This window comes from Podarcis tiliguerta, assembly GCF_965153285.1.
Source record: "Podarcis tiliguerta genome assembly, chromosome: 6".
NCBI lineage: Eukaryota > Metazoa > Chordata > Lepidosauria > Squamata > Lacertidae > Podarcis > Podarcis tiliguerta.
Genome location: NC_139539.1, coordinates 54,410,510 through 54,438,031, shown reverse-complemented (window position 1 = coordinate 54,438,031; position 27,522 = coordinate 54,410,510). Strand labels below are relative to the sequence as shown.

Genomic DNA, 27,522 nt, shown 5'->3' with positions numbered 1-27,522 from the left:
GTGGAGCTGGAAACAACAAAAGCTTGAATAAACTGCCGAGTATAAAATAAACTAGTTTCTAAATGACAGTTGTTCTTCTACTCAGAGTTCATAAATTTAGTATGATCAAAAGGAATTTCATGAAACAATCACCCTGAATGGGCCTTGCTGAGACAAATGGCATTTGTCTGAAATGTTACCCTACCTCACCTACTAACAACTACTCAGATGCAAGTCCACTGAGTACAATGGGGTTTATAACCAAAGGATTACAGTGGTACCTCTGGTTACATACTTAATTCATTCCAGAGGTCCGTTTTCAACCTGAAACTGTTCTTAACATGAAGCACCACTTTAGCTAATGGGGCCTCCCGCTGCCGCCGTGCCGCTGTCACACGATTTCTGTTCTCATCCTGAAGCAAAGTTCTTAACCCGAGGTACTATTTCTGGGTTAGCAGAGTCTGTAACCTGAAGCATATGTAACCCGAGGTACCACTGTATAGCCAAAGTGATGTACACCATTCAAAGGGAGGGGGGTGCTGTAGTGCAGAAAGGGTTAAAGCGAAGGCCCAGCTGTTACAGCATCCACAGCACCACTTGATAAAATTGTATCATGTTACTTGGTTAGAACAATGCGCTTCCAAGAACAAACTGTATTGTTCCTAGAATGTCTATTACAATAAGAAGTGATAGTTGCACAAGTGTGAAGAGCGACTTACTGGATGGTGCCTGTGACCTCGTTGGTGAGGAAAGACAAACTGCACTATTTCTTTGTTACGGCAGCACCATATTGCCACATTAGGAGAATGCAGTTTTACTATATCACTCAAAGGAATTACCTCATGTAAGTCTTTCAAATAAACAAGAACACCTGCAAGGATACCCCATTCTGGTAACCTTTCCTCTTCGTAGATTTTTCTATTTAGTCCTTCCAATGTATTTTACCTCATGTCTTTTGTACAGTAGTTGTTAGAGGATGAAAAATGTGAGCGTTCCTCTACTGTCCCACTCACCCCTACTTCCAACCTAGGAACAGGACATTGTGCTGGGTAAAAGTTAGTGCTAATACAACCCTTTGTGTATGTATAAAAACACAAAGGAAATGATATAAGTATTAGGGGAGACCCTTGCTAACAAATAAGTTTGCAAGTCCAACCTGAATATGGATATGGCACCTCCAAAAGAATCAGTGTTGGCATTCTATGTTTTGGGAGAATGTGCTTTTGCTGTTAAAGTCAGCCTTGTACTGGTGGCTACAGCCTTGTTATGACACATGGAATAATACATAAAGGTATTGTAACAAGAACAGGAAAGAAATTACAGACTCACAAAAAATATTTAAAATCGTGACCTGATCTCTCTAGAACTTGCATAAATCAATACAGCCTTTAGATTTTTTTGCAGCTGGAAATGCCGTAACAAACATCACCATGGGTGCAATCATATGCCCACTTACCTGGCAGTGAACCCCTTTAACTGGATAGTTTTCCTTCTGAATGAATATGTATAGTATTTTTCTGCATATATGCCTTTCTTTAGGAATGCAATGCTTTTCTAGGAGTTGATGGCAGTTTTTTAGGCTGCAGTCTTATGCTCATGGACACTGAGTTAGCTTTATGTACTAATTAGGACATACTCCTGAATGAAACATGCACAGAATTGAGCTACATTATCCACTTCATAATGAAATATGCACTGGTGACTCTGGTTTTCAGTTATTATAGCCTATTTAATTAAAAGCTCCTTATGTTTAAGAGCCAGTGTTAAAGTATCAGATGAACCAGATCCAGCAGATCAATTATGTCAAATGCAATCTCAAAGTCTATTTTGATAAAGCAACACTATTTCAGGTATTCACCATATAGTTGGATTAAACACACACACACACACAATATTAAAGGGAAAATATTTAAATATTCAAGTTGAAACTAGCAATATGAATTCAACTTTCATATATTTGCCAAAATTAAAGTGTCTCCAACAGCAACTGAACACATTTCTCCATAGCTCTAATAGTTTTCAAGCTTAGCTCTAACAATGGATTCACCATTTGTGCCACAACAAAGAACTATTTCAAGCAGCACAGCAAAGCACACTAGCAATAGTTGTGGCTTCCAGGCACAGGTGTACCTGGCACACCACAAAAAGTGTGATGAGCCCTAACTCTGGCCAACAGGGGGAGCAGCAAGAAACTAGCCAGACAGGTTCCTGAATGCCAACAGGCTTGACCACAGCAGGTCATGACAAAGCCTGATATTATATGACCTTGCAGGTCAGGCACACTTCTTTGATTTAAGCAGAGCAACTCAGCTTCCTGCCTTATATTTCCCACTCTCAGCTTTTCCCAATACCCATATCATCTCCAATGACTCAGTAGGCACCTGACATGACAAAATATCATTATTATAGTATTGTCCCAGGAGACCCTTTTGTTTGGAATCACGCTATACAAGCTAGCTCATGTCATCATACTTCATCCCAACATTTAGTATGATGGGAGGAGTTCTTTTTCCAATTCCTTAACATCCCAAATCTTTATGTAGCTTTAATGTAACACCTGAAACTAATCAAAAACTATTTCTAGGTTGTTGGATAACTTATTAGTTTAGTAAAATATTTGTGCCTCATCTTTCCATTCATAGAGGGCTCACAAGGCAATAGTAATCAACCATCTGTATCAGGCTAAGAAACATTATTTCCTTTACAATTGCTTAGCACTTAAAGTAACCATAAAATAATCCTTTGGGATCATTACTCTTTCTAAGCACATTTACTTGAAAATTTAAATTACTTCCAAATAAATGTGAATAAGAGGGAAAGCCAAAGTGGTGCATGTGAATACACAAGCATGCACACAAACCTCAAAGGAAAAAGTTCAAGTCCATCAGAATAGGTTTTTTTAAAAAAAAGATAAGTAATTGGGAATTAGCTCAGAAAAGCACTGGTTGGAAACTGTTTCCTTATAGACAAATGAAAAGGTAAGAGACATATTGTTGTCGTGAAACTGTAGTAAATTACTGTATTCCTTTATTTACCAGTGTTATATACAAATATCCTTTGTTTATACACAAAAATTTGCCACTAAGAATGATATGAAATATAAGAAGTATAATAGTTGTGGAAATATATGCTCACCAATTATTACTACAAATTAGGGGGGGATATAATGGGAAACATGAGCAAAATAAAATGGTAGCAGACAAATATTTTCTGCCACCAGTTGCTAAATGTGGTATATAACAGAATACATTAACTCTTTCCTGCCTCACCTCCTTCTGCTCCATTAGTGTGAGAGTTTATGGCCTATATATTCACTGTATAATTGGGGTATATGAGGGGATAAAGGAGGGGTAGTAGAGATAAGCGGATACAGAATTGCAGCTTAAGAATGTTCACTCAGAACTATCCACTGAGTTCAATCATATTTACGCTTTAGTAAGTATGTTAAGACTGCAGCCTTCTAACTTATGCATCTTTACCTAAAATTAAGTTTCACTGACTTCAATTAGACAAACTCCTAAATAAGTGTGCACATAATTGCAACTGTGCAGAGCCTATCCTATTCATGTTTATTGAGATAACCTACTGAGTTCAATGGAATATACAGTACACCCAAGTAACTGTGCATAGGAAAAGCAGCCTTACATAGCAATACTCAGAAAGAAAAAGTCTCACTGTTTTCAGTGCTATCTATTTCCCAAAAGTGTGCAAAGTTACGCACAAGATTCAGATACTGGTGATCCTTCTATAACATCCCTGCATTCTCTTCTTTTGAATCATTCGAACAATCCATCAGAGCCAACCTATAATTATCATCTAAAACACCTGTAGGTGACCGATATAAATTAAATACTTCCTGTAATTTTGTTAACTATGAATTATTTGAATATTTTGAATGACTTTACATCCTGATATTAAATACATGGAAGTAAGTCCTTGCAACATGATAGTTGTGAATGTGATCCTGATTAATGCACATGCCAGATACATGCATGCACCCAAGGTAAAAATGAAAAACGCCAAATGAACAGTCTCTTGTACGTGCAGATAGAACTTCACGGGATGACTGCTAGTGTTTTTAGGAGCAGCCTTTTATCAAACCTCATTCCAAAATACCAAGGCGGCAATCATATGCATGCATACTTCAGTTGGAAATGTATCTCATTGAACTCAATGGGAGTTCAAATGGCCTGGTCTACATGTCACATTAAAACCATAGTTAAAAACAAAATATGGTTTAATGTGAATGTGCAGTATGCTTTTAAAATTCTTGCTCCACTCCAATGTTTGAAACACAGATATATAAGGTACACAGATATAATCAAGGTTACAGTCGCCAAAATAGAATGTCTAGTTGCCATTTTGGGGCAAGATGGCTCTAAAGTATTGTTTTTCAAATGATGAACCGACTGTGGTTGATTATCAGTTAAACATCTGGCTAGTGCAGATGACAACCTTGAACTAGGATAAGAACTTTGTGAACTTAAAAAAGAAAAGTCACTTGATCCACATATATATTGGCCTATTCCTGTCCCTTTTTCTTAATGGTCACTCGGACCATTCTTAACGTAACATGTTCTTCACAACTGAGCAGGGCAGTGGGGTGGGGTAAGGGAAGACAAGCTACAAGTTCACTGCTCCTGTCCAAACATCAGGAGTTAAAGCTTTGCAGGACCACCTCCATCAGCTTGAACAGCTCCAAGTCTTGGCTTTCCCAAGTGAAGGCAGACTGCGCAAGCAGGAGGAGTGAGAGCAGCAGGGACCGGTGCAGCCCCGCCACAGGGATCAGGCGATGGGGCAAGCGGGCAGGTGAGCAGCTAGATGGAAAAATGTGGAGTGGTACATAATGCTTCACAAAAGATGCAGTCTTCTGCTGCTACGCAACTGCGCAAATCAGCTGGCTTGCAGAAGAAGAGACTGCCCTTTCGCTGAAGCACTATGGTATGAACCAGGTGACTTGTGCCATAGCATGGCAGCAAAAAAAAAAACGCTGCTGTGCACCAGCCTGCCAGATGGTGGAGATATCGGGCGCCATCCTGGTGCCCAGGCATCTTCACTTGGTCACAAGTGGCCGAAAGCCAAGCGCAAAAAATTCCTGGGGAATTTTGAACATGGCTCCACTCCTGCTGCATCACCAGGAAACAAGTGACTCTCTGGCTTGCTGTGATGCCTGAACATGGGTTTGTGGTTTGTTTTCCCCAAACACATAATTGACAAGTAAAGTAAGCCAAGATTCACATGTCACAACAAGCCAGACTATCTTGTTTTCCAGTGGGTCAGCAGCGGACAAGCAAAGGGAGAACTTTTGAGCCGTGTGCACCTTGCTTTTTTACATTAAACCATTGTTTGTTTTTAACTATGATTTAATGTGCTAAGCTTACCAGGCTTATGTTTGAGATGAGGGTGCAAGTCACATTTCAAGATTCAGTGCTTGCTAAGAAAACATCTCATATCCTGTAAAAAATAAAGTGGTGGTGGGGGGGGGGAAGAATCAAGACTTCCTTTATCTTAAATAAAATATGGAAATATAATTGCTTGGAATCCAAGCCTTATATCTTCATAAAATACTTCATTCTGTTTACAGCTGTTCTAATACCAAGGAATAAATCTAGATTAATACACTGTTAGATGTAAATCAATGAGACAAAAATAATTTATTGTTTCTCCAAAACAAAAATAAGTGCGTTTTTCTGGTTATAAAATGAACGCAAATACAGATTAAAATTTCTTCATATATTTTGACATCAGCAAAAATATTAATGAAAAACAATAAAAAGCTAATAATCCCAATTCTAAAACTTGCAAATTCATACCAGAGAGGACACAAGGGAAAGAGAATAAGAGAAACACCCAGGAGGAAAATGTCATTGCCCTGGCCTGCTGTCAATCACACTTGGGAGAAATAGGATATATTACCATAAGAAAGTTCAAAATTAATGATTGGAGTTACTGCTTTTGCATATAATGAAAGACAGAATAAAGAAACTGAGACAAAGATACTCTGTGTGTGTGTGTGTGTGTGTGTGTGTGTGTAGACAGTCTTCGCCTTAACAAGGTAATGAGACAAGAACAACACCAGACAGTGATGTCACTGCATGAAGAAACAAAGGAAGCTGCACAAGCTGAAAAACTAGAACCCCTGTTCTGTGGCCTAAATGAAGAGACTATATCTGAAATCATCATTTTAAAATGTCATAATTAAATTATCAGGTCCAGAAAAACAGTGTCATCAATTAGGTGTGAAACATGCTTACACAGAGGTAATCCTCACTGAAATTTGGAGCTTGCTTCCAAGTAGAAATGGTTACAATCTGTTTTATTCAACCCAAGATGTAGTTCTGTTTATTTTTGTTGCTGTTATTTATATTTTGCCCAGTACAGTGTTCCAAGCTCACTTCTGAAAGCTGTTTTCTATATATCTGCCTTTTAAAAAAGGAAGCTCGGCATATTAAAAGACAAACACAGCAGCATTTAAATGCTGAAAATCAGACAAGAGAGGCACAGAAGAAACAAAGAAAGTCTCCCCCATCAGGCTGAAAGCAAGAGGTTCAGCTTCGAGAGACGTCTGGCCAGTTGTCAAATTTCAAACCTCAGGAGTAGCATAAGCACTGGGGGTGGGTAAGGTGGGGGCAGAAGGGAGGCCCCCAATTTCTGACATTCAACTCATGAGGTATACGTATTTTGGTTAATATCGATTCCTAGCCGCTGCATAAATGACACAAGTATGAGGGATTTTCATTTAAAAAACAAAACAACAACACCCCCAACAAAACTGTGTACATCCTCACAAATATCAATAAATGAAGCCTCTCCCCACCAGGTTGTCCTGTGTTTTGGCGTGGTTTTTTTGTAGCCTTCCCGTCCACCTTTTAAATTCCTCTCCTTCCCCACCCCGCAACCCCAACCCCGGGTTTGCCCGTCTGACACGCACAGCCGTTCTCACGACGACTCCGACCTCCTCTCAATTTGTTGTGTTTCCCCCCTGCCCTTCTCCTCACCCCCCAACACACGGTACCTGATATGGCGGCGGCGGCTCCTGATCCGGCTCAGTCCCATCCCCATAGCTGGCCCTGTCCGACTGGGACTCGTGCAGCAGGGAGATGTCATCCGAGGTGGGGGATTTCAGGCAATTCCCCATCTTCCCCAAAGGGAAGTGGGGGGGTCTCCTCCTCCTCCTCCTCAGAGACACAATGGCAGCTCCAGGCGACGGCTTTCCTCCGGCCTCCCCTCAGCAGCAGCAGCAGGAGCCCAGCTCAGGAAGCTCATGCCAGCCTGCCAGCCTGCATAAGCAGCTTAGCCCCGAGTCGGCTCGCCCCAGGGACCCGCTGCCTGCCTGCCCGCCCGCCTCCCCCTCTTCCTCGCCGCACTCCGGCGTAGAAATGGCAGCGGGGTTGGGAAGGGAGAGCGGTCTTAGCCCTCGGCCGCCATCAGGGCCTCGGCGTGGGGCTTTGCTTAGCCCTCCGGCGGGGGAACGGGCAGGGGAAGCGTCGGCGTCCAGGTATATACACAGAGCCCGTCTCCTCCCTCAGCCCCAAGCGCGGTTCTTCTTCCTGGTCACCAGCCTTCTGCGCACTGAGCTTTTGTCAGGCAGGCCTCTCTCGCTCGGGAGCTCCTCCTCCTCCCCTCCCTCCTCCTCTCGCCCTGATATCTACAGGCCCGGCTTCTCTCGCTGCGCGCCTGGCCCCCACCTTCCCCTCCGAGCCAAAGGGAGAAACAAGCACCTTCGGGATCTGCGGCGGCGTTGAAGCCAGCGGCTTTTCCCCTTCGCCAAAGGAGGCATTTTGTCCCGACATGCTTCCCGTATTAAGTTCCCGTCAGATTACGCGTTTCGTTCTAAAAGGAGGGCCCCCCTCCCGACACAGCTGTAGCACTTTTGTCTGGAAGGTGTAACGTTGCATCCCCTCAAATAAGAAGCAGCTGGCAAAACCGTCGTTTTAATTCAGAGCAACTGTAGGGAGCCCGATCCTATGTACAGTATATACTTCCTGAGAAATCCCAAAGACTTGCTGCCGGATAAGTATGTTGGAGATGACAGCGTTAATATGCTGGCTACTTCCCCATTGCGCTGACAAGTGTTGTTTTCTCCCACTGTGTTGTTAGGTGGGGTGCATATTCTAATTCAGACTGGTAATGGCGAGCATAAAACCAAGAGGCAACAATGGTTTTGTATTAACTATTAAAAAACAACACTAGTGTTTATAACAAAAAAAATTTGTGAGACACCAGAAATTATTCTCCAGCTTTGTTAACATTGTTGTAGGTTGGCAGGGAGCAGATTTCCCTAAATTGCTGAGTGCCATATCCTTCCCATAATTCCTGGAATTAGTAAAAGTCAGAATTAATCAAGGTTTGATTAAACTTTGCCAAACATGGACACCCTCTGGATTTAGTTATGCTAACGAGCCAAGGCAGCTCTGCAGAGCTAGCTGGATGGGCCATTAGTAGTGGACAAAACCACCAGAGGGCAAAACTACCCTCTGTCAGGTGAGGGAGAGTAGGGCCTCTTTGCTGGGTGCTAGTGGCCAAAGGCGAGGTTTAGGGTTTCAACTCGGAATGATATTGGCTCTGAAGGAGGTCCTTGAGTCTGTAAGCAGGGAGGAGTAGGAGGGGCAGAACTCCATGTGATCTGGGAATGACAGCCAGGAGAAGACATACATAGAGCAAGGCTTTTTGCTGTTCTTTGAATCAAATGCTGCACTTACGAAGGCCGGACCTGCTTGGAATGTGAATTCTCACAAATTAGCCCTTCATCTGGGTTTAAGTTGTATATATGTACAAATAAACCATATATCATAAAGATGCCAGTCTCCACTGTGTCTTATTCCCAAAGGAAACACAAACCCTGGGTAAATGCCTAGAATCCCTGACGTGCACCACTCAGCAGAGCTTGGGGTGGTTTTGACCTATAAAGCCTTAAGCGACTCACTACCACAGCACCTGAAGGATAGCCTCTCCCACAGGAACCAACCTGAACCCTGCATTCTTTTCCTGAGGCGTTTCTCCTTCTGCCCCCTCTGAGGGAGGTGCAGAGGGTGGGAACACAAGGACGGGCCTTCTCAGTAGTGGGTCTCTGTTTATGGAATGCTGCCCCAGGGAGGGAGGCCTAGCAGCAGCACTGTTTTTAAACACCAAGCAAAAACATTCTTATTCACCCAGGCCTCTGGGTCACAAGCCAGTGGGACCAGGGTGGGCTTTTTGAGGAGTGGTCAGATCACCACCTCTTTCAGGATGGCCAGGACCACTCTCTCCTGCAAGGATACATGGATTTACCCCTGGACTCATCTGGTTATACCATTTCAGCAAGTTCTAGCAAGGCAAGGGGGCAAGGGGCAAGAAGATACATCTGCCAAATTGTCCTAAGCACCTTATCTGCACCAGCAGGCTGCATCCACCAAAACTGATCCCATAATGTTGCAACAGACATTGCACCTCAGTGGAGACTGCAGTGGATATAGCATCAATATTGCTATAGAGGTGACTTTAGCCTTGAAGTGCCTTGCAAAGTATTCACAGTGGGTTTCCGAAGAGTCTAAAACTCTATTCCCTGGAGTAGGTGTTAATAGACATTTAGCAGGCTGGCTACTATCTTTGAAACTGGGAGGCAATCCACTTCACTATTGCTAGTAGGATTTCAAAAATGGCTTCAGTTCAGTTCGATTTGGAAGTAGGCTGCTTGAGACCAGATAGAAAAAAAGTAGCATAAAAACTTAAGCTGGTCATCTCAGTGGAGGTATTAGTACCAGTCATATGCAAAATAAGGACAGGTTATGTCATGCTAAAAAGTAACCCACCCATATTTCTACTACCATAAGCCAGGTAGTAAAAAGACAGGAATTCAAAATTGTGTCTACTCTTTATAGATCAATTCTGAGACTATAGCAAAAGGCCACCTTAAGCCCCATCAAATATATTTATAAGGAATTTTAAGGAGAAGGGAATCATATTTTGCCTGCAGTATGTTATCAAAGTTTCAGACTGACTGTCTAGAAGAAAGGAACTGTCTGAGAAGTGACAAAAGACAAGGGGCCTGTTCGTTCATCAGAGATCACAGGATGAGACAAAAGACAAGGGGCATGTTCATTTGTCAGAGATCACAGGACAAAGGGAGATCACCATGCTGAGATTCAACATTGTTAGTTTGTGGCCAAGGTGGTTGTTAGGGCTGTTGTGGGTTGTCTTACTCACCCTCTCCATCAGCCCCGCAATCTCCAAGAATTGAAAGTCTACCCTGCAAGAGGCTTGATAGGCCTCCATCTGATCACAGTTCCCCTATCCAGCTGAACATATACATTTTCTACTCCCCATGTGAGAGTGCAAGATTTCAGTATTCCATTTGATTACTTCATATGACTATGATATGGATGAAGGCTGGCACAACAAAACTGACAACACTTTGCGCCACAAGCTAGAACATAGATGGAATGCACAACCCTACCAACGTCAGTAGGAACACAATATTCTTCCCCCTTGTGTTAATTTAACATGGTGACCACAAATATATTAACTCAAAAACATGAGTAATTGTTGAACTTCAACAAGTTTTGCAATGACCTTGTGAAAATTCTATGTAATGAACAGCACAGGTAAAGATGGCACAGTATCATACACAGGCACCTGTGATTCACCAAGGAAAGGGAAAGAGACAAAAAAAAAAAACCAGTGAGAAAAGAAGCACTGAAGCAAAAATCAAGTTCTCAGACCATGTGCAACCAGTGGAGCAGCAGCAATTATTTGCCAGCACCAGACTTCCACTGGGCCACTGCTGCCACACATAAGTTGATGTACCATCATGATTTGTGTTTTGAACTAGAGTGTGTTTTGAACCAGAATGCCACTGGTTCATGTCTCATGGCCTCGTCCTGGTGGCCTTTAACTTCCTAGGTAGCTTTAAGCAAGTCACTATTCTCTCTCAGTATATCTGCAATATGACAATACTAAAATAACAATACCTTTATTGTCATTGTACAGCCTGTGGTGCAATTAAATTAAATGAGCCTCCCCCCCGCCAACACTCAATCTCTTATCAAACAACACACCACTTCGCAAGTCAATTTCGCTGTTATTTTCCGTTCAACAGCCTTACAGCCCAAGGATAGAAGCGATTTTTTAGTCTGTTGGTACGGCTGATTATACTTCTATATCTCCTGCCCGAGGGTAGAAGATTAAAGAGGTGATGGCCGGGGTGTGAGTCATCCCTGAGAATTTTTCTTGCTCTCCTAAGGCAACGATCCCTTGCGATGTCATCTAACGGACTCAAGGGACAGCCCATGATATCATGTGCTGTATTCACCACCCTCTGTAGAGACTTTCTGTCCGTGGCTGTCAGGCCAGCATACCACACTGTGATACAATATGAAAGGACACTTTCTATAGTGTACCGATAAAAGGAGTTCATCAGTTGTTGTTTAACATTACTTTCACAAGACCCTGAGGAAATGGAGTCTTTGTTGGGCCTTTCTGACCACCTGAGTTATGTTGATTTTCCAAGTGAGGTCCTCGCTAAGGTAGACTCCCAGAAATTTAAAGGACGAGACTCTCTCCACACAGCCCCCCCCCCCCGATATACAACGGGACAGGTTCCCCTCTCTTCTTCCGGAAGTCCAACACCATCTCCTTTGTCTCACTAATATTTAGGTGCAAGTTATTCTCTAAGCACCATGTAGATACTTTTTAAACCTCCACACTGTATGCTGTTACATCTCCCCCTGCAATTAGGCTAACTTTGCAAGGTTGTTGCATGCAAAGATTATTGCAATAATTTATGGAAATGCTATAAACAGCAGAAACGGTCTAAGCTGTTCTCATAAATGCTACGTGATTTTTAGATTTTCCTACTAAAATCTGAATGGTTTAATCATAAACATGTTCTGTTAAATAACATTCCTCCAGAGGAAAATGGGATTTGTTCTGCTGAGGTTTTGAAATTTAATTTATGCCCCTATAAGTATTTGTCTATTCGCAGCCATCTCTACCTTGATCTGAGAAGGGAAAACCCAAATTATGTCCATACTAGGAACATTGGGAGGGACGCGGGTGGCACTGTGGTGTAAACCACGGAGCCTAGGGCTTGCCAATCGGAAGGTAGGCGGTTCGAATCCCCTCAAAGGGGTGAGGTCCCATTACTCGGTCCCTGCTCCTGCCAACCTAGCAGCTCAAAAGCACACCCAAAGTGCAAATAGATAAATAGGTACTGCTCTGCCGGGAAGGTAAACAGCGTTTCCGTGTGCTGCTCTGGTTTCGCCAGAAGCAGCTTAGTCATGCTGGCCACATGACTCGGAAAAACTTTCTGTGGACAAACACCAGCTCCATTGGCCAGTAAAGCGAGATGAGCGCCGTAACCCCAGAGTCATTTGTGACTGGACTTAACTGTCAGGGCACCTTTACCTTTACCTTTTTAGGAACACTGGAAGCTCTGCCACTGAGCTATGGCCCTTTCCCACATGCTGTCCACACAACAACCTGAATACAAAAATGTCTGCCATCTCAGAATTTATGTTGCCCAGTATGTATATATATTTTTAAAAAAATCTTAAGACACATTACTACTATTCAACGGCTTTTTCGTCACAAAACTCAGATTGTAATTTCTCCACGTTTCATGTAAGCATATTAAAATAATTTGTTTGGTGGGAAATAGAACCATCAACATTCGTAAGAAGAGTTAAAATTATTCACCAAGATGTAAAATACCGATCATGGATTTTGCACTGTAGAAATCTTGGTCGATGGCTGGTCCACTTGTGATACTGTGGTAGAAGAAGGTGGCGTGATAGCATTGTCAGGTTCTGACTTTAAAATATTCTGCGTCTGGTCTGATTGTGATATTTCAGTGGAGAAGGGCCCTGTGATAGCATTGTCAAGTACTGGCTTCGAAATTATCAATGCTTGGTCTACTTGTGATACTGTGGTAGAGTAAAGCCCTATGACACCACTGTCAGTTTCTGGCATTGAAATTGCCAGTGCCTGGTCTACTTGTGATACTGTAGTGGAGAAAATCCCTATGACAGCATTGTCAAGTCCTGTGTTAGAAATTGCCTGTGTCTGGCCTGCTTGTGATACTTCAGTTGATAAAGGCCCTGTGATAGCATTGTCAGGTTCTGACTTCAGAATCGCCTGCGTCTGGCCTGTTTGTGATACTTCAGTAGAGGAAGGCCCTGTGATAGCATTGCCAGGTTCTGCCTTCAGAGTTTCCTGTGTCTGGCCTGTCTGTGATGCTTCGGTAGAAGAAGGCCCTGTGGTAGCATTGCCAGGTTCTGACTTCAGAATTGCCTGTGTCTGGCCTGTCTGTGATGCTTCAGTAGAAGAAGGTCCTGTGATAGCATTGCCAGGTTCTGACTTCAGATTTGCCTGTGTCTGGCCTGTTTGTGATGCTTCAGTAGAAGAAGGCTCTGTGGTAGCATTGCCAGGTTCTGACTTCAGATTTGCCTGTGTCTGGCCTGTTTGTGATGCTTCAGTAGAAGAAGGCTCTGTGGTAGCATTGCCAGGTTCTGACTTCAGATTTGCCTGTGTCTGGCCTGTTTGTGATGCTTCGGTAGAAGAAGGCTCTGTGGTAGCATTGCCAGGTTCTGACTTCAGAATCGCCTGTGTCTGGCCTGTTTGTGATGCTTCAGTAGGCTCTGTGATAGCACTGTCAGGTTTTGGCTCTGAGGTGGTTGGTTTCTTTAGTGTCACATCCTTTGAGGTACTTGGTTCTTTGACATCATATAAACAATGGTCTGGCTGGACTCCTTGCAATATTTTACTAGATCTTGTGAGATCATTGTCAGATTTTGATTTTGAAATAGTTGTTTTCTTCAGTTGTGGTGACACATCATTAGAGGTACTCTGCTCTTGATTATCTGGCTGTTGTGGAACAGGAACCAGGTCGTTTTTTGGGGGGACAGTGCTGGAACCATTTACCATGGTCACGGATTGTTGGGAAGAGACATCATCACGTACATCATCACGTACATCAAATAATGATTGTATGCTGTCACTGGACCGAGACGGAAGCACAATCGCTCTGGATCTTATAGTCAAACCTCTACATGATATTTCTGAACTGCCTTCTGTATCAGAGCTGCCATATATTTCCTTCATAATAACAAATTCCTCTTTGGAACATGTTTTAGTAGCTGCAATGAAGAGGATCACATTGTTCATTAGAAGTGCATGATTTAAAAAATGTAACCATATAATAAATTTATATTAGATAAAATGAGTTGGAACCAAAGATCTGTCTGAGGAAGGGGATGAGCAGAAGCTGTCTTTACCAGCCCTTCCTTTCACTGGCAGCCCCATGACACCCCTAAAACGATTCCCTCAAGAGATGGGGGACCCTGATGAATGGAGAGGGCTGTGGCACAAGGGAAGGGGGAGATAGTAAAGGTCAAGGAGAAGCAGATTCTGCAAATAGGAGTGCTGCTTACAGATGCCTGATTTTCAGTGATTTTAGTGTATTTGATACATGCATATGAGTTCAGAGTTCCTTCTACACATGTGCATGGACGTAGCCAGGATTTATTTGGGGGGGCAGGCCTTTTGTTCGGGGGAAAGAACCTCAGTTTGCTATGTATTTTTATTTATTTTTATTGATTCAGGGGGGCAGCTGTTCCCTCCCTGCCCCCCCGGCTACTCCCATGCATATGTGCTATTTTTCCTGTGGCGTAACTAATTATTAATATTTTTGTGTATTCGTTAATTATTTGTATCTCACATCTTCAGCCCCTTGAAAGGGTCCTCACAGTAGATAAGAAAACATGCACAAACATAAAAGGGCATCAAAACATATTTAAAAAGTAAAGAATAAAGCAACCAAAGCAATTCAACTGATTCTTGCCATGAAACAAAGCCATAATAGAGATTTGCTGTGGTGAGTCAGAATGGCAAACGCACCCCAAACCTAGGTAGGTTGCACCAAGGTTGCACCACAATTCATTACATTTGTCAGGCAAAAGAGAAATGGGATGAATAAAAGTAGCAGAAAGAGAAAGATGGCAGAGAAAAGGAAAAATCCATATAGGACAAAATTTTAAAAGTTGGTTCTAATTTGCAAGTTGGAGTTTAGGGTAGATGTATTGAAGACTCTCTTATTAAAGAATAATGATTATTGGCCAGCTTTTCAAAAGCACATACAGTGTGTGTCTGAAAAGCACCATTTTCACTATACAGTAACTGAAAGCGACCAGAAGGGCTAGAATCTGTTATGGGGTTTTTTGTATCCTCTTCCATACTGCAAACTTGTATTTTAAGTGTTAAATTTATACAAACAGAATGCAGCTGTAAAAGGAACTGCGGGTTCTGAGTATTAATGAGAGAAAGTGTTGTTTTATTCCTTTTGGTACTTTTATTGTGAAGAGATCAAGATTAGATGTTCCTCATAAGGAAGTCCATGCACTTTAGACAATATGGTCTCTGTGTAAGAGCCCCTTCTTGTGGATGGACAATACAAAATCATCTGTTTGTTTCATCTATTTGTTTACGTTACATTTATTTCCTGCCCTACATTTATTTCCTGGCCTAAGCATCCTCAGTCATACAATATTATTGTATCTACATTTTGTGGGTATATCACATTGTTACCAAGAGCCTTTTCACAAAATGTTTTGCCTGAATCTAATTTTTCTAGTCTTTAAAAATAGACAACTGATAGTAGGAAACATGCCTTTCCATATAGTTAGTAGTTTACATGATTTCTACTTTGTTTTATTTTATAAGCGATGTCAGTAGTGTAACAAATTTTCAAACTGCACTCTTAAGAAAAGTTTTAATACCTGTTGCCAATATTTGATTCTTCCTTGATTCCTGTGAGACATAAACGGAAAGATTATCACCAAAGCACCATGATTATTATATTAAAAAATGATATAAAATAAAGTACTTTCAACTGTAGCTTGCTTGGTTTACAGCTGGCTTGTAACAGACTCAGGAAGCCTCTGTATTCCTGTTCTAGTGGATCTGTCCCTGCTCCAGCCCCTGTTCTGCCAAAACTCACCTACTGAGACTTCTGCTCCAATGTACTTGGTTTTCTATGGCTCAGAATTGCCATCTTGCAGAAAGACCTCCCTTGCTAAACTAGGTCAAATGTGTTTAGGGTTAAAGTATTAACTTGGCCTCAAAATATTACCAGTGCAAATATGCCACATATATTAACAGTTCATTCTCCATTATTATATTTTACCTGTGGTTGTCCAAAATGAAAATTCTGTGAAAGAGAAACAGCCGGACAACACTGAGAAGCAGTGTGTTTCCATTCCTTTTTGGATTCTTCGCCTTTCAAACCAGCTTCAAGAAATGGAACAAATTGCCTGAAATGCATTTTAATACATAAATATTATGGTTCTTTTTGAGATAGATCATGAATCTAAAAAACTAACATGTAATAAAATTAAACAGCTAGGTTTTAAAAAATGCTTCGCTTGCTGGTGTATATCAGAGGTGGGAACCCTAAGGCCTAGGAGCTGAATGTGGTTCTCTATTCCTCTCTAGCTGGCCTTCAGAACTCTCCACAGGCCACGGCCCTCAATGACTCCAAGTGTTTTTGCCTGGCTGGAATGTGCTCTTGCTTTTATGGATAGAGGATACAAAGTGGTATGTGCTCATGGGTAAAATTTATATCTGTTGCTCCACTCCCTTTTATATCTGTTGCTCTACTCCCTTTTATCTCTAGCCCCATCCACACTGGCGTGTGGCCCTCAGGATGAAAATATTTCCCCAGCCTTGGTATAGATGAATGAAAAAACACTTGGCAATTTTTAGGTGACCTGAATGATGAAATACAAGTAGAGACTATGCAATAAAGCAATCTCTTAAAAAGCGGTATTGCAAAAATTATTTTGATAAAGACTAATAACTTGTACAATGATCAAGAAAATTGATTAAGGAACAATTCTGGGATTCTATTTAGTTGAATTTACTGCAATAACCATTTTGCACTTTTTAATTTATGAAGCCCCCCCCCAAAAAAAAATTATATCAAGTAGGAGGACTTCAGTGGGACACATTTCTATTAAAGGTGCTAAGTTTCAGTGTGGTAACCCTCATCATAGCACCACAAGACAAAGGCAATATCTAATTAAGTCAACGGGGCTGGCTGAGATCAAAGGTATTTGTTTATTTAAAGTATTTTTATACCACTTGTAATTTAAAACTCACAAAGTGGTATAACCACACTTTGGGGGTGCTGTATCTTAATGCAGCGCCATGGCTGCTAGTCCCATGGCCTGCTAATGAGTCCTGAATGCCAACCAACAGCTGAGCAGTGGCTGGGCAAGACCTATGCATTAACGTGGGAGCCCTTTTGTGGCTCCAAGGCGGGTGGGGGCAAGAGGAGGAGGACAAGCCCCCACTGCAGTGCACCTGTATTCAAAAGGCAGCTGGCAACATTGCGAGGGAAGGAATAGAGACCACCATTATAAGGCACTGGTTGTGGTAAATTGCAGAACCCCAAATTACACAAATGTATATTTTCCTGTAACGGGGAATGGAATCCCAGGGTTATTTGGATCTGTTTGGCAGATGTGCACCATCTTCTTGCAGAGAGGAGGGGAGCCATAATCACCTTTCTCCACCTGGGACTTAAAATGTCCCATAGTCATAGTCAAAGGGGCTCTCCATAAAAAATTGTGCTTGTGGTCCTTTCCCAGTCACACTGTCCCCTCCTTGCCCCCTCCCACAAGGTTAAGGGACACCATCAGACCCTCCAAGTGTCCCTATTTTCCAGGGACATCCCTGATTTAGAAAAGGCATCCCAGTTTCTGATTTGATCCAGGAATGTCCCGCTTTTCCCTAGGATGTCCCTATTTTCATTGGAGAAAAGCTGGAGTCACCTGAAGACAATCCTGTATAGGGAAGTTTTTTAATGCTTAATGTTTTATTGTGTTTTCATATATGTTGGAAGCTGCCCAGAGTGGTTGGGGTAGCCCAGCAAGATGTGTGAGGTATAAATAGTAAAATTATCATTATGGAATGGGACGTCCCTATTTTCATTGGAGAAATGTTGGAGGGTATGCACCACCTGCCCTGTGGAGAGGAAGGAAAGAGGGAGGGAGGCAAAGACAACATCAAGGCCTGCTCCAATTGGACGGTCCATCCCCCCACGTGGGCAAAATTTCCATGTTATATAGTTTATTTGTCTTAGTAGCTTACAGTTGTAAGTCCTATTGGGTGCCTTGGCAGAAGGGCAGTATATAAATGCAATAAATCTGTCAATAATAAAAATTCCCCAGTTCATGGAGATGTAAGAGGTGTGAAACTCAACCAGTCCTTGCCCTAAGCCCCACACATCCCTATCGTGGAAACAGTACAGCAGGGTTGTTAATTGTGACTGTCTGGTATGAATACACTATGTCAGTCCTTCCAGTCCATTTCCAGTCCATATTAACTTTTAAAAGCCCTAAACAACTTGCAGTCAGTTTACCTGAAGGATCACCTCCTCACATAAAACTGCCTCGACTTTAAGAACATATTTTGATGCCCTTCTCAATATACCACCACCAAACATGGTGCAGAGAGTGGCTGCTAGAGTGAGAGCCTTTTCAGTGATGGCACCCTGATTGTGGAATACTTACCCCAAAGAGAGTTTATTTGTGGCGACACTAGTCTTTATGGTACCTTTTAATTTTATTACTTGGTTTTTTTATTTATTTATGTCTTAAAACATTTAGTGCTTTTCAGCTCTTTGGGATTTTTAAGATACATTGTTTAGAATATATATAGCAAGATGAACTACTAAAACCTTTAAACCTACCTTCTATTATAGTACAGGTAACCTGCTGCTAATGCCAAAATAAACAGAGCTAGTCCAAAAATAGTGGCACATGCTATAAGGGCAGAAGTTACATGCGTCAAAACATCTAAATAGAAAAAAAACATTTTGAAAGTTAATAGTATGTACTCAACATTTACTTTGTGGGAGTTTCTCCTTTAAAAAATTACACTTCTTCTGTCACAAGCCAGACACTTTGAATGTGCAAAGCTAATTAGACATTTATAGCAGCATATCCATGTTACTGAACACAGGTCCCTTACACAGCTGTAAAGCAGAGTGATGTAGGGCAATTAAAAGTAGGTGGGATATGGGTGCTGACCTCTCTCCCTGTCCTTCACTTTTGACCATAACAATCCCTTCACAAAGTTGTGTTTTTGACCTTTTGACTCCAGTACCAGAAAGAAACCCAGCTAGCAGAAATTCTGCCATACATCTAGGGCTGAAAGGAGCAAAAGCAATGGGAAGAGAAGGGTCTCTTACTCCCTTCCTCCTGGGCTGTTTTCTCTGCTTTAAATTACCATCACCACTACTTTACAACCATCTATTTTTCCCCTATGGGCCAAGAGACAGATTACTTTAGAAGTATACATTTCATTCTGTAATTTGTCAGCACTGGCCTTTTAAAATTCTGTTTAAAACATAGATTATTATTATTATTAGTAGTACTAATAGTACTAATAGTAATATTAGATCTAGCTGTATTTTTTCAACAATTTTCAAAATCAGCCTCTACAGTACTTTAATACATTTGGCATAGATTGTTTTGCCAATATGACAGAATGCATGCTGGTGCCAAATGTATTGCTGTGCTTTCTTTTGAACCACATCAGCAAGGCTAAGAATGGGGTCTTGCCATCTGGGCAGCCCAGGACCTCCATACACACTGCTCAAGCTTGCACCCCAGGGAGGTCACTTTGGTGCTGCTAATACAGTGGTTTGACTTCACCCACGGAGGCGCACTCCATTGTCTGTCAAGGCAGACAGATGCCAACAACAAATTATTGCCATCTCACTGACAAACAGAACTAGGTTGTTTAGACACATAATGGAACCAGCACTTCCCAAGGTGACACAACATAGCGAGCAGGAGAATAGAAAATTAATTAAGGATATGTTTCCGTGTTTCTGTCAGATTGCAGGCCTGCCTATCTAACAAGGCTTAAGATATTACCAATAAAACACTTATGGGTTGTAAAAAAAGTACAGAATCACTCAAGGCAAGATGACTTGCCATTGCAGGATGACTCATGGAAAGGGCTTCATGAATGAAATAATGATGATGATGATGTTTGTCTATTCCATCTCCAGCAAGTCTATCATATCAGTAGCTAGAACTTAGGCTAGACTAAGTAGCTAGACTAAGGCTAAGGTCTGTAGCAGAAGTCCATAAACAGGGCCCTGTAACCAGCAAGGAATTCAGAAATTGCAAGGCCCAATATTATGTTCCTTCCATTTTGAGTGATATCAGCCTTACAGAATCTTCCACGGCCTCCAAGATTATACAAACTCTATTACTCAGGCCACAATCTAGCTCCATTAGCAGTATGGGGCATACTAACTCTTATATTTATGCAACTTCATATACAGTATATAACAATTTACTGATATGCCAAAAAGAGAAAGCACAGATGTTTAGAATTTGGTGTCAGACTAGAAATCCTTGAATACAATTCTTATTTATATTTATTTTTTATTTGTGTTAACATTTACAAGACATTTCCCAACTAAGAAGAGTCCTCAAGGCAATATTTTTAAAAAAGCAAAGAAAATGAAAACAAACTTAACATTAATTTAGCACTGCCAGAGCAAAACAAGGACAAAAGTGAGCAAAACCAACAACAAAGGCAGCAGCCTCAGCAAAACCAGCAGTCAGAGAAGATAACTTATCAATACTTAAAACATGTTGGAAGTATGACATCCTTCCCTAAATATATGAAGGTTCATAAGGGGCCAGAAGAGCCTTTCACAACTTTGGGTTCACTTCCCCAAATAAAAATATTTTAAATATAACGCAAACATGGTTTGTAGGACTGTCCTATGTTTAAAGAAATCTCAGCTGATCAATCAAGCTGGTTTTAATTTATTAATCTATTAAATCTGCATAAGTTTGCATTATTAAACATTTATTATGAAGCAAAAAATACTTCCTTAGTGCAAGAGCATTGCCATGATTTTTGTTGGGGCTGGGCACCCAAAGTAAAGTACCCCTAAATAGGACATGGGGGGCAGGCTTCTGCTGGGGGGGGGGCCAGAACCTCAGATAATTGAGTACTTTCAATGATTTTCAATAATATTTGTGAAGTCCCCCGCCTTGACTACGCCCATGCCTTAGTGTTTTGGATAATGGATACATATTCTGCAGTACCATCTCAAAAGAGGTGTTTTCTGTGTAAGAGGGAATGACCTTTCTAAAGTGGTGTCTACCATCTTCACTTTTGTGTACTCATATTAAAAATGTTTAACATTTGTGGGGGAATACATTGCCCAATTACTCAGGGACGCTTTTAAAAATCAGGATACATTTTTAAGCTATGCCTCTAACTAAGGAGTAGATTGCAACATCCATTAGCGCCAGCCAGCATGGTCAATGGTTAGCAATGATGGGAGCATCAGTCCAACCACATCTGGAGTCACAGATTCCTAACTCCCAAGCTTGCTATCAATTAAATGTTATAGCCTTAACTCTTAAAAAATATTATTTCTATTTTACATGTAAATTATAGCATAAATAACAGCAGCGTAAACCTACCTACAGATATTGGTACCGTTTCTGTTTTTGCCGATCGTTTCGTTCTTTCAACAACCGATGGACCTTTAAAAATGTGTTTAAAGAGATATAACAAGATTGGTAAACTCTCTTCCGTATCAAGATGCTTTCTTACCATGAGTGCTTTTATAGGCGAAATTCTAAATTCCTTATGAGCAACACTCAAGTATTTCTTTTTTATTCTCTTTGAGGGGTGCATGAGATATTTCAGCATTTTTGTGATGTAGATTGATGCCTTTGCTTCATCCATTTCTGAAGTAAACACTTCATTCTTCACACCCACAGCAGTTTTAATGGCTGGGAAGGTAGGACTTATTAAGGAAGGCTGCACATAGTAAATTGTTGATAAAACTTCTATTCCATTTCCCCCAGATTTATTTCCTTTAGCTCTGAGCCACTTGGCTAATTTTATTAATTGTTTGCTTCTGTACATTTTTATTTGAAATGCAGACTCCTTTATTTGTTGAATGTTGGGCATTACAGATTCATGTGCTGAGAATATTTTCTGTTTGATGGCACTACTTCTTTGGTAAGTAAATGCATATATAAATGGAAACTTCTCATTTGCATTCATAGAATTTTTAGTTCTCGTTTTCCATTTTTGCAACTTGATATTTTCTCTAATAGGAAAGCTTGTCCTCCGCTGAAAACTTTTAGAGAACTGACCATATTTTTTAAATCCCATATATGGGTTGCTCCATTCTACATTTAATACTTTCTTCCCATCAGTCATTCCGAATTGTTCTTTACTGTAAATATTTGGGTTCTCTTTAGAAAAGACCCTTTCTTTGACAGAAGTAAATATTCTATTACTGTCATTCTTAGATTTTTTCTTTTGTAGTACCTCAGCTTCAGTAAGCACTTTTCCTCTTGGTATTTGTGGTTTTACTAACTTTATCACAATACTTTCTAAACCTTCCTGATCTTTTTGGAAATATGCTTCTTCAACGTTTAACATCATATTTGTTTGACATGCTATATAAACCAATAGTGACCCGGCTCTTATGGGTTTGTGCCTATTTTCAAAGTATGTGATTTGCAATTGCTCCTTTCTTTTAGTTTCAAATTTCTTTCTAGCACCATTCAAAATACTGTGCCAATTCACTTTTACTTCATAACCACCACATTTTCTGTTCAGAATATTCCTGAGTATGTGTCTTAAATAACTTTTTCTTCTCAAAATTAGTTCACTTCTTCCTAGATGTTTTCTTGAAATGTGTACACTTATGCTTCCATCTGTAATTGGATATGGATTTCTTTTATATAATATTACATATTTTAGCAATATTTTATGCTGATAGTTCCTGTAAGCATTCTTCCTAGATGTTTTCAAATTTGTTCTGAAGCCGCTGTAATTTCTGATGCCCCTTTTCTGCGTTGACTGGTCTAAGATCACATTTCCTGATGTTTTACATGAACAATTTTTTGCCGCTGGTACTGACACTTGTTGATACTCTAGTACATGTCCTGCAACAAAGCAAGCAACATTATTAATTTAATTGAAATATTTTAAGCTGCACCAAGTTCTAGTTATTATAAGGCTAAAGCTCAATTATGTATAAAGCTGATTTTGCCAGTGCACAGTTCTTTAGGACAGGGTTTATGAACAACTCCCTCAGCGCAGAAAACTTTACAGTATGGCAGACTTTCGTAAATTTATAGTAGCATTATGTATCATCACAACTGCTAAGGACTAGTCCATATGTGGGGGTCTTGTAGTAAGGTTAAAGCTTACTGGGAAATGATATATAATGAATTGAAAAGGATGTTCAAAATAACTTTTATTTAAAAAACCCAGAAGCTTTTCTTTTAGGAATTATAGGGACAGAACTACCTAAATTGTATAGAAATTTATTTATGTTTGCTACTGTAGCAGCAATAATGTTACTTGCCTATAAGTGGAAAGAAGCAAGAGTCCCAGTAAAGGAAGAATGGATACAAAAACTTATAGAATATGCAGAAATGGCAAAACTTACCAGAAGAATAAGAAATCAAGATAACAAACTTTTTAATAAAGAATGGAAATGGTTTGTTGAATATTTACAGATAAATTGTAAACAGATAAAAAAAAAACATTAGGAGGATTAGTGTCATAACCTGCAGTTTTATAAGAGTATATATTTACAGTAGATAATTACATGAGTAAATTAAATGAACTTGGATATGCAGAAGATATTAAGAAATAAAATTTAAAAACCACAGAAAGAGGGGGAAGGAAGTCAAATTTTGGAATGTCAAATTGATTGTAAAACTAATGAAATGTATAAATTTGAAAAGTATAAATAAAAAACTAAAACGACAACAACAACTGATAAGGACTAGGATTGTCATAACTGTAAAAGCCACATGATGCCTTCTGTCTCTCTTTGTCATACATCATACTGTAGCTTGACACAGAGACAAGGTGCCTAGACAGGGTCTCCATGAAGCGCCTGTTTTAGATGCTATGCAAAAAGGGGGACTTTTTCCCTCAGCATCCCTTTCACCAATAAGACCAGAAACCACTAATGGTGCATGTGGTGAGGCAGAGACCCCTGCTAAAAGAAGCATTGCTACAGCTTACCATGCTGCTGGAGCTGGGGAAGTAGCGAGGCATTGTGACCACCAGTCTGCCACACCGCTTGGTGCAACCCCATGGCCCAGTGCAATCCAAGCCATGTCTGCTCAGAAGTAATTCCTATTGAATTCAATGTAATTCACTCCCAACTAAGTGGCACCAGGATTACAGCCTTAGGCAGTGGTCCTCCTGCTGCTGATGGACTCCAACTCCCATCAGTCTCAGCCAATCACAGACAATGGCCTGGGATGATGGGCATTGTAATCCAACAACATCTGGAGTGCCACAGGGTAGACCAGGGGTCAGCAAACTTTTTCAGCAGGGGGCCAGTCCACTGTCCCTCAGACCTTGTGGGGGGCCAGACTATATTTTTTTTGGGGGGGGGGGAATGATGCAAGAGCACCATGGCTGCTTACCTGTGTCTTGCGAGCAGCAGGGGATGGCGGAGGTGGCGGAGGGACGAAGAGCGGCGCGCAAAAGGGCTCCGGAGAGGGGCTGGTTAAAATGGCAGCCGCTCAAGCACTGCTGCTACTGGCACCAACAAAGCCCAGCCCCCTTCCTCTTCTAGGCAGGGCAGGGAGAAGCCAGGAGAAGGGGGGGGGGAGGCGCCACCACCACCGCCATGTGAGGGAGAGCAAAAGTATGTGCTTGCTGGTGATCCATACGGTGATTCCTGGACCATCCACAGGCCAGATCCAGAAGGCAATTGGGCCTGATCCAGCCCGCGGGCCTTAGTTTGCCTACCCATGGGTTGGACGCTGAGGGAAGTTACAATAAATTATATTTCTAATCAGCTATCACAGCAGCCATTAAAATATACCCAAATCAAGAGGAAGGCCTGCCTATAAGGAGATTGGAACTGCCAGCAGTTCCTTATTTGGTAGGAAATAGAAAGGATAAACACACTGGAAATTTAATGTAGATTCATTTGAGACATCTCAGAATTACTCTTGATTTTTTTCTTGTTTGTTTAATTCAGATTTGACTTTGTATCTATGTGAATTCCACCATGGGTCTGGCAGTTGTATCTAACCGATAATGATTTTTGTTATGTCTGAAATATAAAGTTTCCTTTAATTCTCAGGTTTGAAAGTCAGAGAGTGACTCTAGATTTATATTGTTGGGAAATGGCAGTGCCTATGAAACTTGGAGAAGGTACTGAAGTCAATATATACCCCTGCCATGCTTACTGCATTGAGGGCAGGGCACTAAAACCCCACCAAATAAATGCTACCCATAACCCATAAGCCCATACCACACAGTCTTCCCATTTTTTCCTTTTAAATACCAGGGGCAGGGTGGGCAAGGAAGGAGCCCCCTAGTTTCATTTCACAAACCCCATTCCCAGCTGTGACTCTATGCCTTCCTCTCACCTGGCCACACTTCCCAAAGGACAAGCAGATGGCCCAGAACAGGAGACCCTGTGACTGGCACCAGAACCAGCAGTGTAGCCATAAGGGATCTAGTGCTCAGCATGGCTTCCTCCTGGCTGGTGTAGAGGTAGAGTTGTTGTAATGGTATGTTCCTCAGTCGTCGCTGCTGTGATTGTTGGAATGGAACAGTCTGAGCGGGGCCTGACAGTTGAAAACAGTTGGAGCCTGCAGCTGTTATGGTTATGTTATGCTTGGCTCAAAAGAAGTGATCAAGTCTCTTGTTAATATTTTCATTACCAGTTTACTGCTGCTACAGACCACCCTAAAGGGAGCAACCTTTTCTAGAGCTTTTATCACACAGATCCATAGGGGAGCCTTTGCAACTCACAAACACACTTGAATTCATCGGGCTGTAATAATCAGCGGGAGGCTGATAGGATGGGAAATCTCTATATGGAAATACAGAAGCAACTGCCTCACCTACAATGTATTATTCCTCTGTGTGAGTACCTGGGAATCTGTGAAGAGAATAAGGTGGCAGGGAAAGATGAATGGCATTGCTGCGACCCAGTACCTCAGCAGTAAATACATTACTGGCCTAGAAGATCAGGGACTGCAGTTTATGGCTACATTCCTAGTCCCACTTGCCTGGAAGTAAACCCTATCAAACTCAACAGGATTTATTTCTGAACAGGCATGGTTAGGGCTGCACTGTAAAATACAGCGTAGCCCACCTAGTAAGCCCACACTGGTAAGATATGGCAACAGTAATGTCTGCAGCTAAGAAAAGCTTTCCTATTTAGGAGAGAATTTAAGATGGCTGAAAAGCTTGTGGTCCTGATTTTACAAAAGTATGGATTTCTGTTTGCCTGCTGAATCAGATTTAAGCAAGACGGAAACAATGAAAGCAGGAGTTAAAGCAGTTACCCCTCAAACTAGTTTAAAAAGCTATGTGGAAGCACAGCGATCCTGCCTAAATTAAGAACTTATTATCAAAGCGAAGATTGCCACAGAGGGATATGTCATATTGTTTAATGCTTCCAAGGGAATTAGAGAAAATGTTTTAAATTGTCTGCTTTAAATTATCAGAATATTTAGTACAAAACACACATACCTTATTTCAATTTTCGTAGGGTTTCAAAGTCGTGTTGTTCATACTATTATGAGTTTTTTGAGGGAGGCCTGAGCCCCCTTCTAATTCCTAGATCCAGCATGGATTCAATTCCTGGAATAGCCAGGCTAGCTTCACAAAAGAAGCGGCTCTGTGCTAGACAGCAAATGGGTGGGACCCTCTCCCTCAACTTGCTGGTAGTTAGAAAGACAAGAGCCAGAGTTAGAAGGTAGAAGCAAGGCTACAGGCTGGGCAGCTGGGAGATAGAACCATGCCTGATTTCTGCTGGACACTGAGGCTATGGGAGAAAATATACCCTCGGGGTGTTAATGCTGTGAACCCCTTCATCATAGGTTCAAGTTGTATATATGTGTAAATAAACCATATATCCTAAAGACACCGCAGTCTCCACTGTCCCCCATTCCAAGGAAACACAAACCCTGGGTGAGCACCTGGTCCCTCTTGAATCCCACACCGCTCAGAGATAGTGGTGGCATGCAAAAATATGTTAATGTTCCCTTACTTGCAAGAGGAATCAGTCACTGATGAAGTTCTGCTAGAGAGATTCGGTATTGTTACTGGCTGGGAAAGAGAGAAACAGTGGAATATGTCCATGAAAGGAATGCTGGTGAGCTCCCATATAATGGCACAAGCTTCTGCTGATGCTGATTAAAGGACTCCTGAAATTATGAGCACCACCAAGAAAAAGAAAAAGAAAATCAAGGTGAGTCAGTGGTGAAGATTGCTGCTATCAAGGGGACCCTTAAAGAACTTGATATCAAAGGGTAGCAACCCAGCTTAAGTCCATCCAAAAAGGATTGTGTGAAGTGAGAAAGCTCTAGATGTCAGCAGGATAACCCAGAATATACTTGTAGCCATTGTTTCTGGTTTAGGAACAGGAAGCACTACCAGGAAGGATATCATTCAACCCAAGAAAGTTAAGCAGCTGCAGGCCAGCAAAACCACAATGTTACTCTTAGGAGACTC

At 41.3% G+C, this 27,522-nt stretch overlaps 2 protein-coding genes across 3 annotated transcripts in view; both read right to left on the bottom strand.

Moving 5' to 3' along the window:
* RNF11 (ring finger protein 11) overlaps nt 1-7,787 on the bottom strand; it is a 29,068-nt gene extending 21,281 nt beyond the window's left edge. Inside the window, exon 1 of one of the 2 annotated variants that reach the window (XM_083447931.1) lies at nt 7,701-7,787. In XM_083447931.1, coding sequence (XP_083304057.1) covers nt 7,701-7,772 — 72 coding nt within the window. In that variant the 5' untranslated portion in view covers nt 7,773-7,787. Of the gene's footprint in view, nt 1-6,994; nt 7,621-7,700 lie in introns of those variants that run through there. The other variant, XM_083447930.1, reaches the window with a different exon arrangement.
* Nucleotides 7,788-12,524: 4,737 nt separating this feature from the next.
* On the bottom strand, nt 12,525-25,596 carry LOC310680829 (uncharacterized protein). The gene is made up of 7 exons (XM_083447853.1): nt 25,425-25,596; nt 22,161-22,961; nt 21,477-21,539; nt 18,707-18,812; nt 16,139-16,265; nt 15,732-15,762; nt 12,525-14,093 (listed from the first exon to the last, which is right to left on the bottom strand). The coding sequence occupies exons 1-7, from the start codon at nt 25,525-25,527 to the stop codon at nt 12,673-12,675; spliced, it is 2,652 nt and encodes an 883-aa protein (XP_083303979.1). The 5' UTR covers nt 25,528-25,596; the 3' UTR covers nt 12,525-12,672.
* Nucleotides 25,597-27,522: the final 1,926 nt, after the last annotated feature.

What these genes read in the sequence shown, in the direction of transcription:
- LOC310680829 (XM_083447853.1), bottom strand. Translation starts at nt 25,527, where the DNA reads ATGCTGAGCACTAGATCCCTTATGGCTACACTGCTGGTTCTGGTGCCA. An exon ending in TATGGGATTTAAAAAATATG is followed by an intron (nt 21,540 to 22,160) that starts GTCAGTTCTCTA and finishes ACATTTTTAAAG; the next exon opens with GTCCATCGGTTGTTGAAAGA. An exon ending in TTCATTTTGGACAACCACAG is followed by an intron (nt 15,763 to 16,138) that starts GTAAAATATAAT and finishes TATGTCTCACAG; the next exon opens with GAATCAAGGAAGAATCAAAT.